Source organism: Echinococcus granulosus (assembly GCF_000524195.1).
Source record: "Echinococcus granulosus chromosome Unknown EG_S00211, whole genome shotgun sequence".
In the NCBI taxonomy this organism is placed as follows: Eukaryota; Metazoa; Platyhelminthes; class Cestoda; order Cyclophyllidea; family Taeniidae; genus Echinococcus; species Echinococcus granulosus.
Window position 1 is genome coordinate 20,014 of NW_020170591.1, and position 16,589 is coordinate 36,602.

Here is a 16,589-nt window from a genome sequence, read left to right on the forward strand (position 1 = left end):
GACTCTGTACGATAAGGCAGAATTTGAGGAAGTGGTGGAAATGCTTCTCCTCCTTCTTCGTGATAAACCGTCAGAATAAGCGAAGCAGCCGAAAGGAAGTCTCATTGTTGCTTTTGCAAGACATGAGATCACATTTCCGGCTGAGATAGGAGGGAACTACTGTGTCATCTTCATTCTACGTTTTCTCCTCGTGTTTCTCTAAGCTCAAATTAACTACCACCATTTCTTGGAAGTAGATTTAGACAATCACATAATTACAAGCCAAACGGAACAAACAGTTGGAGAGTTAAAGTGAGATTAAAACCGAAGTAGGCATAACAAAATTGTTTGGTCCTAGAGACAAAAAACCCGTCTCGTTGGGAGGGGGGTATGAAGTGTAATGCAAATTATTTCATCGAATAATGTATTTCAATATTTCAAGTCATTTATTTTTTATTACAAGAACAGTATCAGCTTGTTTTGTCATCTTATAGTAATAGCTGACGCGAAGCACTGTATTTGGCCTTAAAATACATGCAAGGTGAAGAGAGTGTGAGAGCATGTGTGTAATTTTTTGACGAAACAATAAAACAGACCAGTGGGGTCTGACCATAAAAAATAAAACAGCACAAATTAAGTGCGATTAGACACCAAGCTGTTAGCGTCTTTTTGAGTTCGGAAGCAGCAGTTCATAAAAGACAATGCAGCCTCAGGCAACTTTGCAGAGACGATATCCGTTTTATCATCTGAATACAGTGAATGAGTGGAAATTTACTCTCCATTTGCTAAAGAAGCATATTTTTAAATGATCTTTTGCGGTAAAAACCCAAAATACTGATGTTCATGGGCCACGGAATCGCCATAGATTCTATCAATTTATACCGGTTTAAAAAGATAACAGGATTCCTTTAAACATAACACGAGGAAAAGTAAGAACTGAGGCTCAATTCTCTGGTGCTTGTTGATTAATGAGAGGGAGTTAGAACCATAAATCTTTGCCGCATTTTCAGAATGCACCGGGAAGATTACCAACCACGGATTACTCAAAGAGAATCAAGCGCCATTCAAGCGCATTCACAGACCGCTCCCCGGGTAACGAAATGTTATTTTAGAACTGTCCTGTTCCACTATAGAAACAACTGTGTCAAACAAATGAAGAACGATTTGAACCACCCATCCACTATATATATTTTAACGCAGTAGCACTACCGCCGCTCACCGGTCCAAACAATGACCTCGGTAGACTTATGACCCATGTTACATGATCAATTGACGTTTGGCCATGCCCGGGATGGAAACACCATACGACAGTGTAAAATCCTACAAAACGTCCAGATTCAGACTGATGGCAGTAATTTAAGACCTTGACAACGAGATTCACGTATGATAGCAAATAAATGCATCGAAGAACAGCTTAATGAAGCGGCTACGCAAAAAAATGCCTTGATAAAGCGTTTTAGTAAACTACCATTTTTTAAGAAGCAATTCTAAACGCTTCAAACTTATTCGTAACTTTAAACAATGACCAGTGTTTTGATCTTTCTTCAACAATAGTGAGTAATCTGGTGGGCATACATAAAAACGCTTTGATTTGGGCTATCGCTCCGCATGCATTTCATTGTAATTAGCCAGACATGATTCAACCCATGTGGTTCTTTGATGTCCAGTAAATCCCATAGTTACCATCACGTCCACATTCGAGTTAGGCCCAGCAACGATAAGTCACATATTTACGTGTCGTCTCTGTTAAGAACAAAAACAATCATATATCGCTAGACGACAGGCTAGCAGTTTCCCTAGGTATCTGGCACCACCCGCGCAATGGAAATGGAGGTAGCCATGTAGACTAAAGTTGAGGGGTGCATGTTACCTCTAGCTTAATATATTAACCAATCTTAAACCATCGGCGAGACAACATCACAAAGGGCTAGAAGACTAAGTATAACCAGAACGGAAACATTACACATTCGCGTACTAAGAATCTACCTCGTAGCCAAACCCCTGCTGTACAACTCTAGTTTCCAACATGACTTTTTCTACGAGGTAATCATCTGCGCTTTAAAAGCAAAAAAGTTATTTCACAACCAAAGTTGCCCTCCCACCTCTTCGTAAATTTGATTCTCAAGAGCAAAATCCTGCCAATTTGACATTGCGCTGACATCGCAAGACGAAGGCAATGGACAGAATAATGTAAGATGATGAAGAAAGAACATGGAAGTTAGCTGAAAGACCTTAGGCCATATGCATAACAGGAGCGGCTAGAGTCAATCCTCGCAGACAGAGAAGCGAAATGGTCACAGAAAAGAGAAGGGTAAACCATCAATAGTAGCACTCGAGCCAGGGCTAGGAAATGATGTCTCAAAATTATCCTTACACAAAGAAAATGTAGAAAAGATCAAAAGGACATACGCCATCGTTCAACAATGAAGCAATGAGGTGGAGAGAAGGCATAATATGATAATATTACTAGGCAATTTGGACGATGGGATTGGAAAGGAAATATATTTCGATACAAAGCAGGGAAGACAGAGGATTGACTTACTGTGGGAGGTGAGTTCAGCCTCGGGCATTTGGGGAGGATATTCGTCATCCCAATGGACCTGCTCGTCATCCGTTAGAATGACAATATGACACTCGCGTTCGCCCATGTGCGCGCACTTCATGAATTGAGGCACGATTTGCTCGTCGAGAAACTGCTCGAATATCATGTACGCACCGTCATTGGAGACTTCGTGTAGAAATTCACCTGGGAGGTGAGAGGAAAGAAGCGATTGCAATATCCAAAATGTAGATCTCACTGATTTGTAACAGACTACTAATTACCATATTAGAATGTGTGGATCCTCCCGACCTCCAGCGACTAGTGACATGACGTACTACCCACATCACCTGTTGCTGATCTCCCAACCCCTCTGCGCATCTAAAATTGATCTACTTTCAGAATAGCTAGCCTAAAAACGAACTACATTGGTGGTGGTGGTGGTGGTAGGTAAAACTGATTCAAAATAAACAAAAATCCCGATTTCACTGACTTTATGCTGCACGAAAACCTCAAACTACGAAAGCATCTACCGTGAATCCATCAGGCCGCAAGGACTCACAATAGAAGGGCTATTGAAACGACGTCATCAACCAAGTTCGGAGTCTTGCACAGCAAAAACTTGCGTACACATTCCATTCCTGACTATTCATGACATCTGAACCATCAGTCTTTCAACTCTTCTGCGAGTCCATACTAAAAATACCTCTAAATTGGCACGTGGTCAAGCGTCTCCGGGTATAATCAAGGTGTTACGTAATAATGCGTCAAAAGGTAAGACAGAGAATAGAAAACCCCCGAAGCAACGGTTTCAACACCCAACTATCTGCAACTCCCATCACTGTGTCTATCTTTTTGGCTTTTCACTCCAGTTGCAAATTCTTGGACACCCATGAAATAATTCTCTATCTAGAAGGGTATACGGGAAAAGGAAGAGTCTTACAAGCCACTAGTTCAACCGAGAGAATGGAAATGTGTGCATGATGAAGGACCCAGAGCATAAAGCATAACATTTAGGTCTACCGCGTTTACAACCTTCCAACGCTTCACCAAATACCCTGCATTTGATAAATGTCAGTTAGGGAGGCGCACTAAAAGGGTGGCAACGCAGTGGGCTGTACCCAACGTAATTCATCGCTCATTAATGATTCAAATCAGGTGAGTCAACTTAGCTACAGACGGAAATACCCAAGATAGACGGTGAAAAGGACATCGGAGTAAGACCTGGATTCGAAGTGACACCTCTTTATACGCTGCAGCACACAAGGAATAGCTCAAGTGAAGAGTTGAGCTGCCGCCTACCATCCGACACGTTTAGATGGATTTCATTTAAAAGCACAAAGCTTTCAATATGCGGGCTGTAAATCCCGCCACTAACTACTTTAAGTACTGGTGATTCAGCCTACTGTGTTACACCTTCTCTTTCACATGAATTACGTGGGGTTCTCTTACAATCCTAGTTCCTTATAAACTCTCCCCTTTCTATGCTTATTCTCAGGTCAGGATCCCGTATTTGATTCGGCACTACAAACAGTCACAAATAGAAATGCGGCAGAATTATTTTTGATTTAATTGCACATGCCATTATAGAGGCCTTTTTTAGTCATCTGCGAATCAGTTTTTATGAGGGTGGAATCAAGGCCTGCTCACCTTATCTATGCTACTTGTCTCAACTCTTCTGTAAGCTAGTAAATAAAGTTAAAACTAGGAATTTTAACGCATATCACGATGTGGCCAGTGATCTGAGAAATGCTTCCTCTAGTATACATTTTCTTCATTACTACAAGATTAAATCAGGGTACCTCAGATAGTGATTATATTACAGGCCTTCAATACTCTTCACCGATTTTCGTGAGATGTAGAATTAAAAAGAAGACTAATAAAGTCCTGACAACCTGTGGATTGATTTTTAGGTCATGGTGAAAAGGTTAATGCAACTGCCAATCCTCGACACCCAACATGGGAGGGAGGACGCACCGATAGCGATAAAGCTGATAACTTAATATTTCTGCCTCCTGCGTGATTCAAATAATACACGTCAGCAGTTCAGAAACGCAAAAAAAGAAGGGAGAGACATTCATACCTCCGAACATAAAACGGAAAAAGTAGGTAGGTTGATGCTCCAAGACTAGTGAAACTGAACCATAGTTTCCACTACATTAAAATAAGGTTAAATGGCTTATTGCGCCGTTTATTAAGGCTTCAGCACATTTAAGGAAGACAGTTTCAACCCCATCGGTACCTCGGAAATTTTATTTTAAAATAACTCACGTGTGCAGTTTATTTTCAAGCAATGAACAGCAACTACGGCATTTTGCCTTTCTGGATGACGACTCAAGAATAAACGGGGGCAATCTTCTAAGGACCTGTTTTACACACACCAGTGCACATAGAGCTATCACCAGCTTGGGTATAGGCAAAGCTAGCGTCTTTAGAAGAACTTTTCCCTTCCTTGTGGCCATGATTGAAATCAAGTAAACATCCGAAGCGCTCTGCATGTCCAACATTAGAACGCCGATCATCAAACCCCTTGATTCGTGTCATTCAAGATGAGAGAAAGATACACCGATGATAATAAAATTGGAAACATCCCTAAACTAAGGTGAGTCCATACTTCGTATTTTATTACTGATTTCCATTTGGGATGTCGCAAAAACTGGCGCACTGAAATGTCGAGAAATAATACTGGGCCTTTTGAGAAATATTTTCTATCGTCAAATCCAACATTACAATGTGTTGGGAAGCTTATTACACCGTTCGCTGTCTAATCAAGATAAAAAAACGAGTAAAACACTACACAACAGACATTTAGGTCAGTCTAAGAGGGGCGGTTTCGGAACTTCCGGCACTTTAAACCTTATTTTAAATCTGACAATGATGAGTTCAGATCTCTGCAAACGAAGTGACTTATCGGTGGGTCAAGTGTGTAAGAAACAGGCAAAAGGAGCAATTAAAACTTCTATTTGACACTCTAATGTGTCTAGTACGACTATTCACTTGAGTATGGGCAGGTTTAACACATGTTCAGCCTTCCTGAAACCGTCCTATATGCTATCCTTCCTTCCGCAAACTAGCGATTTTCTCACCAGTACGATCAGTCATACAATTCCTAAACCATTCGTAGATGACTCAGATGAAAGAGAATCTTATATACCAAGCCCAAGACTGACGGAGATGAATTAACATGCCTTGGACATACTTGATGCCCAATAGTGGGTTCCTACCTCCTCATAGACATAACTTACCAATAAGGGGGTGAGTCAACAGGACAACAAACCAGGACACAAAGAATAAGTGATATCAACAAAAATACCATGGACACAAACATTGCCCCAGAATAAAGGGGGAACAAAAAACAGGTACAATGGTCAGATATGGGGACTGGGTGAATAAACAAACGAAAAAATGATCGATAGTTATGATGAGACCAAACGCTCACACGCATGAGACCGAGCGCAAGGAGGATAGTATCTAACTTAGTACATCTAATTGGAACGCATTGTTTGTGCATACAAATGGCAAATATTTCGGTGACTTGAGACAAGTTTGGAGACAAAATGGCTTAACACCAGGCATGTGTTGACAAAAGTTTTTGAGCAGAGGCAGCAAATGCAATTTTTACCAAGACAATCGTACGTACACAAACAGGAAAAAAATACTCCTATGAAGAGTCAGGGCATAGCCTACACTAATTAAAAGGCGGGATAGTGTTTCAATAGGAGACAAGGGCCATTAAAATCGACATATTAAATGAGTTTCATGAAATGAGACGTGGGAAATCGCGTGTGCATTGGATAGTTCATACAGCACAAATATATGATCGACAGTTTCTTGAGAAAGCATTGAGGGAATTCAATGCACATCGCATGAGTGTGCGAAAGCGGCTAGTGAACTCAATGGCACAGAAGCAGTGACCTTAAATGATAATTACTACTTATTGACTGCAATTTGGAGACAGACGTGTATGCAAGCGGAATTAAGAAAATTGTAGTACAGAAAAGTGTTTCCTGCCTACGTGAAATACTCTACTACATTAAAAATTACCCAATGAAGTAGCTCAGTAACTGGGAAAATACAACTTCTTACACAAGTAGAGTACATAGCTATTAGCCAAAAACCAAACCGTCCAGCTTGCCCGGACACTTGTAGCACTAACACCAGATTCGCCTCCACACTTCATGACTAGAAAGCAAGGCAAAACAGTCGAATTTTATGTACTTTATTGTCACGTTATGTAATGTTACCGTGTCATGTCATGTGAGATGTACCCTTCCACTTAGTTCGATGACAGTGAGCGTGTTCGCGTATGCAAGCATACGATCAATGGATAATCACCAACCAAGGCTATTTCGTTTCGTTTTATTCTTTCTAATTGCAAATTATAAACAAAAAATTACTTTAATTTTTTGCAATCAAATGTGAAAAACAAAGCTGCTTCCTCAAACAGTGATTTCGATACCGTCTTCAGTAAACGATAAGAAGGTCTTAGCATAATCGCATTCGCAAACGCAGTGATTCTGTATCAAAACAAACAGAAGAACAAAGCCACAGGTTTGCTTCTCCTTTCGTTAAGAGATCTTGCTAAGTCGCATAAACAAAACATGTTTTTTTCTGATGACACCGTTTTTCGGGAACGAATAACATCCTACATCAATTGTATAGCTTTAGACTAGGCTAATCTACTAGTAACCCGCAATTTGGTGTAAACGGTTATTATAAACTAGCAGGTAACACGTGAAATATGTAACCCTAGAAGCAGACGTTAAAAGGACAATTTGGAATAGCAAATTTCGCGGTGCCACCAATCAGTAGTTGACTCACGCAAGTTTGAGCAGGAGACAGTTTCATGATTAAAGGGAACGAGGAAGTACTCGCAGGCCTGCTTGAGCTGCCTCACAGAGACGTCCGGCGGACAGGTCATTTTACCCACAAGGTAGTAGTCAAGAATGACCCGAAAGACATTTGCTGCTACACCCGCCCCACTCAAGCACACATCCGTCGAGACGTTGGTAGCGTGGGACTGCGCGGAGGGCTGTCGTTGATGTCGCCGCATTCTCCGTCGGCCGTGTCGCAATCGCCCCAGGCCTCCGCTCCCGCCACCACACAGACTACCGCGGTGCGATCGGTAGGAGGCAGGGGCGGAGTGAGTGGCACCTGAGATGGCTCCACCGCCCACGCCACGAGATGTCGATGTCGACGCTGAGGCCATCCAATGCTCCACGTCTACTGTACGACCGCCACTGCATACAGAACTGGTTCCACTTACTTCCGCCTCCTCCTCTTCCATATCATCATCATCAACATCATCGTCGTCGTCGTCTTCGCAGGTTGTGGTGCCGCTGAGTAAATGGAAGTTGCCACATACGACTGGGCCGTTGTAGAAGCCAGCGGCAGCGTTTTCCCTGAAACCAGATTGGAACATGCGACCCAACATGGTGTCGGGATGAGCCCGCAGGGTTTCGACGTCGACGACGAAGCGAACACCCTCCACAAGGAGGTTTACACGCTGTTGCAACCTCTGCTCCGAGGCGTCAAGTGAAAGATTTTGGCTTTTGTGGAGGGAAAGGGGACAAAAACAAAGGTGTGTGAATCATAGGGTCATGATCTTCTATTAACCAAACTATAATGTTAATAAGAAAACTATAAGCATAACACAGGAAGCAACAGAGCAATTGCTGAAACTACTGCTATACATTTGTCATATTAACGGGTCGGTAACAGAGATAACCTTGAAGGACAGATCATAATAGGCACTTATCACTAATGAGGAGTTTGAGGGTCTGGCGTCTCTATATAGTTCGGGGAGCACAACTGGTGATTACTTAATGTCAAGCCACCTTCCTCATTTATCCAATTGGACATAGTGGAACCAAACAAGCGTTAGTTGCCTCTCATTCCCGGTTATCAACTAGCAAATGTGTCGAGAGCTTGTGGAACAACTGTCGAAAAGGGCACATTTTCCAAGTAACGCAAAACTACAATGCACTGGCGTTTCACCTTCATGCTACAAAAACAGCAAAGAATGTTAAGTCCTTCTATCGCTTAACCCATGCATCCGAACATCTTACATCTTTACCTTACTAATATCAGTGAACGCTAGTAAAATCAAATTATGCTAAAGCATGTGAAATGAAATTAAAGTTTCCGTTGCTTTTCAATTTATTATTCCTTTTTGCGGTCCTACATAGCATCAGCCACATGGCCCATGTACTAGTACAACGTCACCTGCTAAAACTGATTTTTTCTGCACCGCCCATGCGTAAGTCGCGACTATACATTCTGAATTCAAAATACAAGTGTTAACCCATTTAGACAAGTGCGAAATGAGTGAACAGATAAGTTAGATCCCCAAGAGTATCAAGGATAATCAAAAATAACACCATGAGATCACTGGAGTGGTAATGACAGGAAATCCAAGCCCTGTTACGACGTTAACATCTGCATGATAATTATACATTAGGGTAGCTCTCTAATGGAACGCAGCTGCTAAACAAACTGTGCATACACCCTTTCGACAATAATAAATTCTTAAATTTGACCCTTTGTGAGAAATCACTTCAGGTAGCCATTAAAATGGTAGAGGAATCGGGCGGTTTTGCCGCTGAAAAACAGGGTGTATATTGTCAACTTGGATTTTGTGTTCAAATTGGATCAACAAAATCGCCTTTAAAACATCTAGCTAGGCTCATCAGCCTTAATATGCATAACATTCAAATATCACGGGTAAATAAAAATTGAGAATCACACAGGCCATTGATGAAAACACCAAAACATGTTGGGCAAAGTTTGCGGGTCAGTACAATTCAACAATATCTACCGAGGGTATCATTTCAAGTAATCTTTGAAGGCTCAATTCCAGACAGAGTTCAAATTACAGCAGTAATGCACAACGACTCTACCAAAACGACTATTTGCATTAAAAATCGAGGCATATGCCTAGATGCCAGTATAAATAGGAGCAAATAACTTTTTACGAAAACGCCAACGCAAAATGAAGGAAACTAAAACCAGACTGCGATTTTATATCTACATCACATCGGGCAGCGCACCGCCCCAGTGACCGCGGTTGACGTGGTACTATTGACGTTTCTGGGCTGGGGTTTGGAAGGGATGCGTAGGTTTATTTGAGGGATTCTCTCAAGCCGTCAAATTGAGGATTATGGCTAACCAAATGCAGGACGGAAATAGCAAATAACGTTGAATATTATTGCACGAATTCAAAAATGTGATCTTGATAGGGCAGAAGAAAGATTACGGTTAGTGTGCAACCTTGGCTACGAAACAACACAAAGTTGTACTCAACTCCATGGGCGATGGGGAAGTATGAGTTTAAAATCTCGAAGACAAATGGGATACAATTCAATTACAACCTTAGTGAGAGTAAAAGCCTACCTCACAGGCGTGGCAAGGTTGACCACGCAGATGGGCTCCATCGGAGTGGAGAATCGACTCGAATTCCCGCCAACGCCTCCGCCACCACCATTATCCGTTTCCACCTCATCAGAAGAGATGACATGCCTAGAAACACCGGGCGAGCTATTAGGAGCTCGAGGGTGGGACGAGAAGGGCAGAGAAGCTCTCTGTCGTCGCTGCTCATACTCGTGGTGGCGCCGAACCGAGGCAGGCTTTAGTGTCGACTTTGCTGGTGTAGGTGGTGTCTGCTCCCCACCACCACCATTGCCGCTATACACTGAGGAGGCGGTGTTGCATCGCTTCAGAGCCCCATTCCCGCCGCCACCACGTTTACCCGACACCACTGCACTAATTGAGGTTGGAACAAAGCTGGAGTGACGTCGCGTGTCTGGCGGCAAATGGACCCCAGCCGCGTTAAATGCAACAAGTGCAGGTGGGATTGGAGGGCTTTCAACATCACGCAACTCATTTGCTTCAGAGCTGGGCAGGGAGGGGGAAGGCTCCGACGAGCCGGTGAGAAGGATGACATGTTTTTGGGCACCGTTGTTACCCCCCGCAGGAGGATTGATTACCAGGATGGAGGAGGTGGGAGCCGCCACAGATGATGCTGCCATGGTATCTCTAGTGGCGGATGCTGAGGGGGAGGTTAGCAGCTGTTCCTCTTCCTGATCTGGCTCTTCTTCGTTACCATCCTCCTCGTCGTTCGTGTAGGATCGCACGAACCGGTGCGAAGGACAGGTACGGCGACGCGCATGAAGAAGAGCTGCCTCATCGGCGGGCTTTTTTAGTCTGTTATCAATTATTCGCACCTGATGGTAACGAGTAGCGGTGGATTTGCGCTTGAAGGAGGAAGAACCGGAGCTGCTTGCACCGGGAGTAGCGGAGGAGGCGACGTAGCCGCTTTCCGTGGAAATCTCATCGTTCTCCGACTTCCTCGACGAGGCATCCCTGGTAAGGAAGGTGAAGGAAGCGGCTCGATGCCCATTACGATGTGAAGATCTGGTGGAAAGGATTCCATTCCTCGGGACCGTTGCTGAACGCTTTAAATTGCAAGGAAATGGACTAACGAGGCACTATTTTATGAGTGTATGAAATTCTAGAAATTGGCAATACCTCATCTGATGAGATGCTAGAAAGTTCCGAGGGTGGAGGACTAGTCAACCGAGAATTCCCGGACACGGGAGTGTAGGGCCTTGCTGAAGCTGCCACCGCTGCTCGTTTATTTAGCACTTTGGATAAATGGTCGGGCGCAGAAGAGCCTAAATCGAGATGTCGGAGGGCCAATTGGGTAGCTCGTGAGAGAAGAGACTGATGGTGATCATTGTCGGAAAGTATCAACAAGTTTTCCTCCTGGTGTTGAAGATTCAATAGCTTAACAAGACGACTCCCTTTACAACTGCGAACAGGAACACGTAGAGGCCATGTACAAGAGCGGAAAAAGTGATTTACATTATCAGAACTAGCGACTGCGTTTGATATCTCGTCAACGGATGTTTTGCGGAATCTACAATTAAATTAAGTCACCAAAAATAAGTCAATAAACAAACAAAATATAGGAAAGGTTAAGGGGTAAATTACTCATTTTCCTTGGCAGGAGTTTCAGGTTGGGGAGTGTTATCCATTACGCTACTGAGCACACGCCACACGCGAAACGGCGTCGATACTGTGAATATAACATTCGAATTAACCACACCGCGGCTTTGTTGTTTTAAAATACTTTACCATCGCTACATTCGCATGAAATGTTCTTTCATTTGTGTATTTTGAACAGTTCAAAAGTTTTCATGCAAAGAAAATTACAAGTTAGGGTGTTTTGGCATATTGGACTGTCTTGAACTAATTCCTGTGGCAAATAAGAAAATAGCATCCCATTCCACTTTATGAAGCACCAAGTCTCTAGTTTAGTCAAAATTTCATAAATTTAGAAATCTAGTGCTGGTTTTTCAATTGCTATTGCATATTACTTCCTGCTGTTGTTTCGTTGACTTCTACGCTTTTTTAAGGTCGGCTCCCTGCTACAGCAGCCAACTTGTTTTAAAAATTTCGGGTGATTATAGCCTCTAAGGTTTTCTCCAGTAGTCTGATCAGCTATGCTAAGGTAATTGATTTACTGTCGGCGTGCGGAAGGCATAGGAGTCCACAGGCACGTTGAGTGTGGTACTGTAATGCATTGATGCTCTCTCTAAGTGCGTCTGACTACTGTAATGCAAGTATATTACCCACATTTATACTTGTTCTGTTACAGTCTTGTTACAGTCCTTTGATCTCCTTGTCAATAAACCCTGTTTCATATACAAACATCCATAATGCTCCTGGTGGTCATCACTTCACTACACCCACTGTTCTCACCACTTGCACAAGTCGATCATTCGGATAGAGCAACAATACCACATGCGAGATGGGCGCGTCCTCACTTTGAGTAGAAAAGCACAGCTCAGGTATGACCCGGTTGTCGAAAAACAGTCATAACCCAGACATTAGCAGCCCTCATACCACCTATTCACACCCGTATGTACCACGCAAAACAGATATTGCACTGCCACCGCCACACAGTGCGCATTGGGTGTCCCTCCGGAAAGGCATCTATCCTGGAAGTCTTCAATTGTTTCTGTGATCGGGCAGTGTAGGCTAAAACCAGCTTTTCTATTGCTGCTAATACTTTATTTACTACTCGCGCCTACTCTGGAATGCAGTTAGGCGCTTGGTTTGGAATCGATGGGTTCTGTAAAAGCCGATGGATTGTCTTGAATTGATTGTCGATGTCCCAAACACCTGCTCCACACGGAAATGCACTAAAAGACCATATGTACTTTCAATCATACTGCGACTTCGAGACTAGCCAACTTGCAAGCTCAACAGCGCAAAATAATTATTCCGAATGAAAACACCCTCGCGGACTTGCTGAACATGTCCCACGAATGTCAATATTCCGCGCTTTGACAAAACTTTAACACGGCCGTAGGTATACGCAACAAATCCACGAGCCATCCGATCTTACGACTGCTACAGATTTGCACTACTCTCGCGACTGAAAAGTCTTAGAGGGGTTAACTTCAGTCGAAAGTGATACTTCGAGCCCCAGTTACACCTGGCTCATCCATGGAGTAGCATGATCCAAACACCTATGTATGATTGTATCATCAAAACGCGAAACCTCGTTAATGTCAACCACATTCGGATTCGACACATCCTCTTAGGTTCACAATCACCACCCTAAATACTGGTGCGACTAAATCATTCCCGTTTATATCGATACTCCAAATAACTTCCAGAAGTTACGTAGCGTCAGCAACAAACTTTCCCCATTGGTCTGAAATGGCACTATATATCTCCACTTGATCGCGATGCCGAAAGGGGTAGGTGACCATAAATAGCACAGTTTGAAGTTGAACAGGGTACCTATCAGCAGCAGCATCACGGGTGCGTATATTGGAGCAAAATACGTCAAGAGAATAGAGCAGACTGGGGCCACTAGCAGTCGAGGAAGTTGGCAGCCATTAGAAGCTCAAGACTGATCTCCGGGGCAATGGGAAACTCGGGTATCTCCGAGGAGGAGTTGCTGTAGCGCACCTTGTAGGCGAAGTAACTGCACACCTTTTGCAACACATGTGAGGGTATCTCTCGGAAGTGCACAACGTTCGTCTCGTTCTCCTGGAACTGGCCTACATTCATAAGCAAAAAACGTTAAACGCATGCCTATGCTCTTGGAGCCACAAGGCCCCTAATACATAAATCGCCTACATTACGCTTGGTAACGCCAACTCAAATACTGCCTTGGAAACAAATTAATCACTCAGTCGCGATAACAGACGAGTTAGCATTCCGCTGACTTACCTAACTGCAGCTTGACGAAGCATTGGGACGATATCAGAGGCACAAATCTGAATGAATGAATTAACGGAGTTTGTGTAGTGGTACGCGCCTCAAACTTCTGTTTACTTAATAAAAGCTAGGTTCTATTCACAACCATAAGTAACATCGTCTTAGTAGTCCCAACTTTTTCACGACCATTCATTTCTCGAAAACTATCAGGATTAGCGACTTCGCCATTAACGTGTTGCATTAGGACCCTCCTCCTCCTAAACATGCAACACAAATTCACTAGTTCCAGTGTCTTTTGAGTAATATTATTCATTCTGCCGGAGTGAAGTCGTCTATGCTGGTCTTCTCAAGCCTCGTGCAATTCGACTACGGCAGCGCTGGCACGGATCAATGCACACTGCACCTAAAGAAATAGCATCCGAGCCTTCCTACACACCTCCGGACTCATAATTCCTACATCTTCCTTAGAAACAACTCGAAAGCTACAGTATAGTTGGAATGGGTATTTAATAGTTATCCAGCTAGTGAGTAGTCTTAGCACCCTCATTTGGCATGATAAAACAACTCATAAAGCTATGTGGGGGAAGTTGAGGCGCTGGAGACCTCATTGGACCACTTCTCCCCTTATAAGCTATCATGGCCAGTGACTTAGCTTTTAACGAACTTACGGTAATCCCTTTCTCCTAAGTACGCGACAGATTCGCTACTTTCAATGTGTTCCTGTTTTTCTATAAATGGTACAATCAAAGAAACTTCTGCCGTGATAGCTGATCAGGACTAAGCAATAACTACACGAGCAGGAGCTGGGAATTCGCACATTTGCCCCGAGGACCATCTATTTAGCAGACAGAAGTTTTCGATTATGGTAGGTGGTTTCCACTAACACGCAACTTCCGACAAATTTACACCTACATAGAATCGATGATCTGTCAAATTCACAATGGATAAGTTACCTAAATGCCTGTATCCACTAGGTTAATAAATCTAATAATTAGCACTTTGGCGAATCCTGTTTCAAATATACAAACCTAGGAAAAACTTTGCCAAAACTTCGAGAACAAATTCTCAAAAATATTTTTTTAATTACCTAGCAGAACTAATTTACACTTAGGTGGTCATTTTGACAAAATTTGATAAAATACGACAAAGTGCTGAGTGAAATGCAAATCGCGATGCTTCATCTAAGAGGCATTTAAGACTAGTTAATGATACCAATTCAGCTAAAAATCGTGGACCTTGAGTCCCTAATAAAAGCAACAAAATTCTAAGACAAAAAAATAAGTGGGAGTTTGTTCACATAGATTCCTCAGTTATTATTTAAGCATAAAAAGTGTCTAAAGAAACCCAATTGTGCATTGACGCATCAAAATAATTAGCAATAAAAACAACGCATAAAAATCAAATACTGTGTACTCTTTATTAGGGTTTTAATGGTTTATTTTTAAAATAACACCCTAATTGTTTAAAAAATTGAAGAATTGGCAATATCGTATCGAATATATATGAAACAACCAAAGAGCCTTAAAACACCAACTCTAGCACTAGATATCTCTAAAATTAAGACATCAAGATCCTTAGCAAGCACGCTACAGAATCGTATACAGTGAAAGACCAATAAATGCCTGGACGATTGACAAAACCACGTTTTTCGCCAACATTAAATAAAAACCGAAAAAAATTCCGCTTCAGTAATAGTTTTGTTGTCTTAATATGAGCTAAATGGTGTATAAATCAATAAAAAGCAGCCGCAATAGGTAGAAATGCAAACACACCTGGGCCGGAGAGCATTGCCTTTATTATGCCACTGGTCAAGGCATATTCACGCTTGACATAAAACTCATGATCGTCTGACGAAACGAGCTTGACATACATTGCGTCTGGTCCCTCAGCACCTCCAAACACAGCCTCTTGGGGAGACTCAGTCTTTTGTGATGTAGCCATTCTCAAGCAAGAGATGTGGGATTTAATTGGCTTTCCTAAAGGATGCGTAAGGTCCGCTACATCATAATGGTCGGGCAATGGCCCATTAAAAACATTTAAATTAAAGTAATTGTAAATTGCAACGAAAAACTAAAAATACCATTCTAGTCTCATTTTTCTAGATAGTTAAATGTTTTTATAAATACCAATCTTTTGTTGCTTCTGATACCCACCTAAAGTTTCTGATAATTTTTAAAATAAGAGAAGCTTAAAACTCTTTCTCCTCTTGAATACAAGAATGGTTAAAAACCAACTTATGACCCATAACTTAATTAAAATTACCTGATTTTTGCTTTTGGGTGCAATAAACTATTCACAATCGATTATCTCTACCAGTCTTTCGCAACCTTACCGCTACTTCGATTTGGTGGCAAGCCTTCACAATTTTAGCCTTCAAGATTTGCTACATATAGTTGATGCATGAAGATAACCTCGAATGCTCGTGTTTTGCATTAATTTCGCTTTTCTTATCTGTCCGTCTCTAGTGTATCTTCCGGCGGCTTTCCTGAAGAAAGAAGGCAGTACTTGGGGAGAATATATATATTTAGCAACTGAGAAGGTATTTAGGCTATTGACACAGCCTAAAAACCAAGTCACCAAAAGCGAGAGATAAACAACCACCGCATTACACTAGCTTCATATTCCTTAACCGAAAAGATTGGATGGCGAAAGTCATTTATCCTCCGCAATGTAGGATTTGACAAATCCTTAAGGTTACGAGGAAATTCTGAGTTTGCTTCTACCTCATGGATAGACAGCGCTTCCTCATTCTCGAGAATGATGTATTAAGCTCACTTGTCAATGAAAAGTGAACTCAAGCAAACATGTATTTCATGGCCCTCTCGTCATTTTGGGG

At 42.3% G+C, this 16,589-nt stretch overlaps 2 protein-coding genes across 2 annotated transcripts in view; both read right to left on the reverse strand. All coding sequences in view use genetic code 11, as the record gives it.

Annotated features, from left to right (window-relative positions):
• The window catches only part of EGR_10344 (BTB/POZ domain-containing protein KCTD20), a gene marked incomplete at both ends in the record, with an annotated part of 19,224 nt that extends 7,671 nt beyond the window's left edge, over positions 1-11,553 (reverse strand). Inside the window, 5 exons of the mRNA XM_024499593.1 lie at positions 2,522-2,725; positions 7,340-8,067; positions 9,911-10,971; positions 11,045-11,435; positions 11,510-11,553. Of these exons, the coding sequence (XP_024345987.1) occupies positions 2,522-2,725; positions 7,340-8,067; positions 9,911-10,971; positions 11,045-11,435; positions 11,510-11,553 (2,428 nt within the window). The remainder of the gene's footprint in view (positions 1-2,521; positions 2,726-7,339; positions 8,068-9,910; positions 10,972-11,044; positions 11,436-11,509) is intronic.
• A 1,849-nt stretch (positions 11,554-13,402) lies between these two features.
• On the reverse strand, positions 13,403-15,694 carry EGR_10345 (Transcription elongation factor B polypeptide; the record flags this gene model as incomplete). The annotated part of the gene is made up of 2 exons (XM_024499594.1): positions 13,403-13,593; positions 15,526-15,694. 2 exons carry the CDS (start codon positions 15,692-15,694, stop codon positions 13,403-13,405), a joined length of 360 nt encoding a protein of 119 aa, XP_024345988.1.
• Between the last annotated feature and the right edge of the window lie 895 nt (positions 15,695-16,589).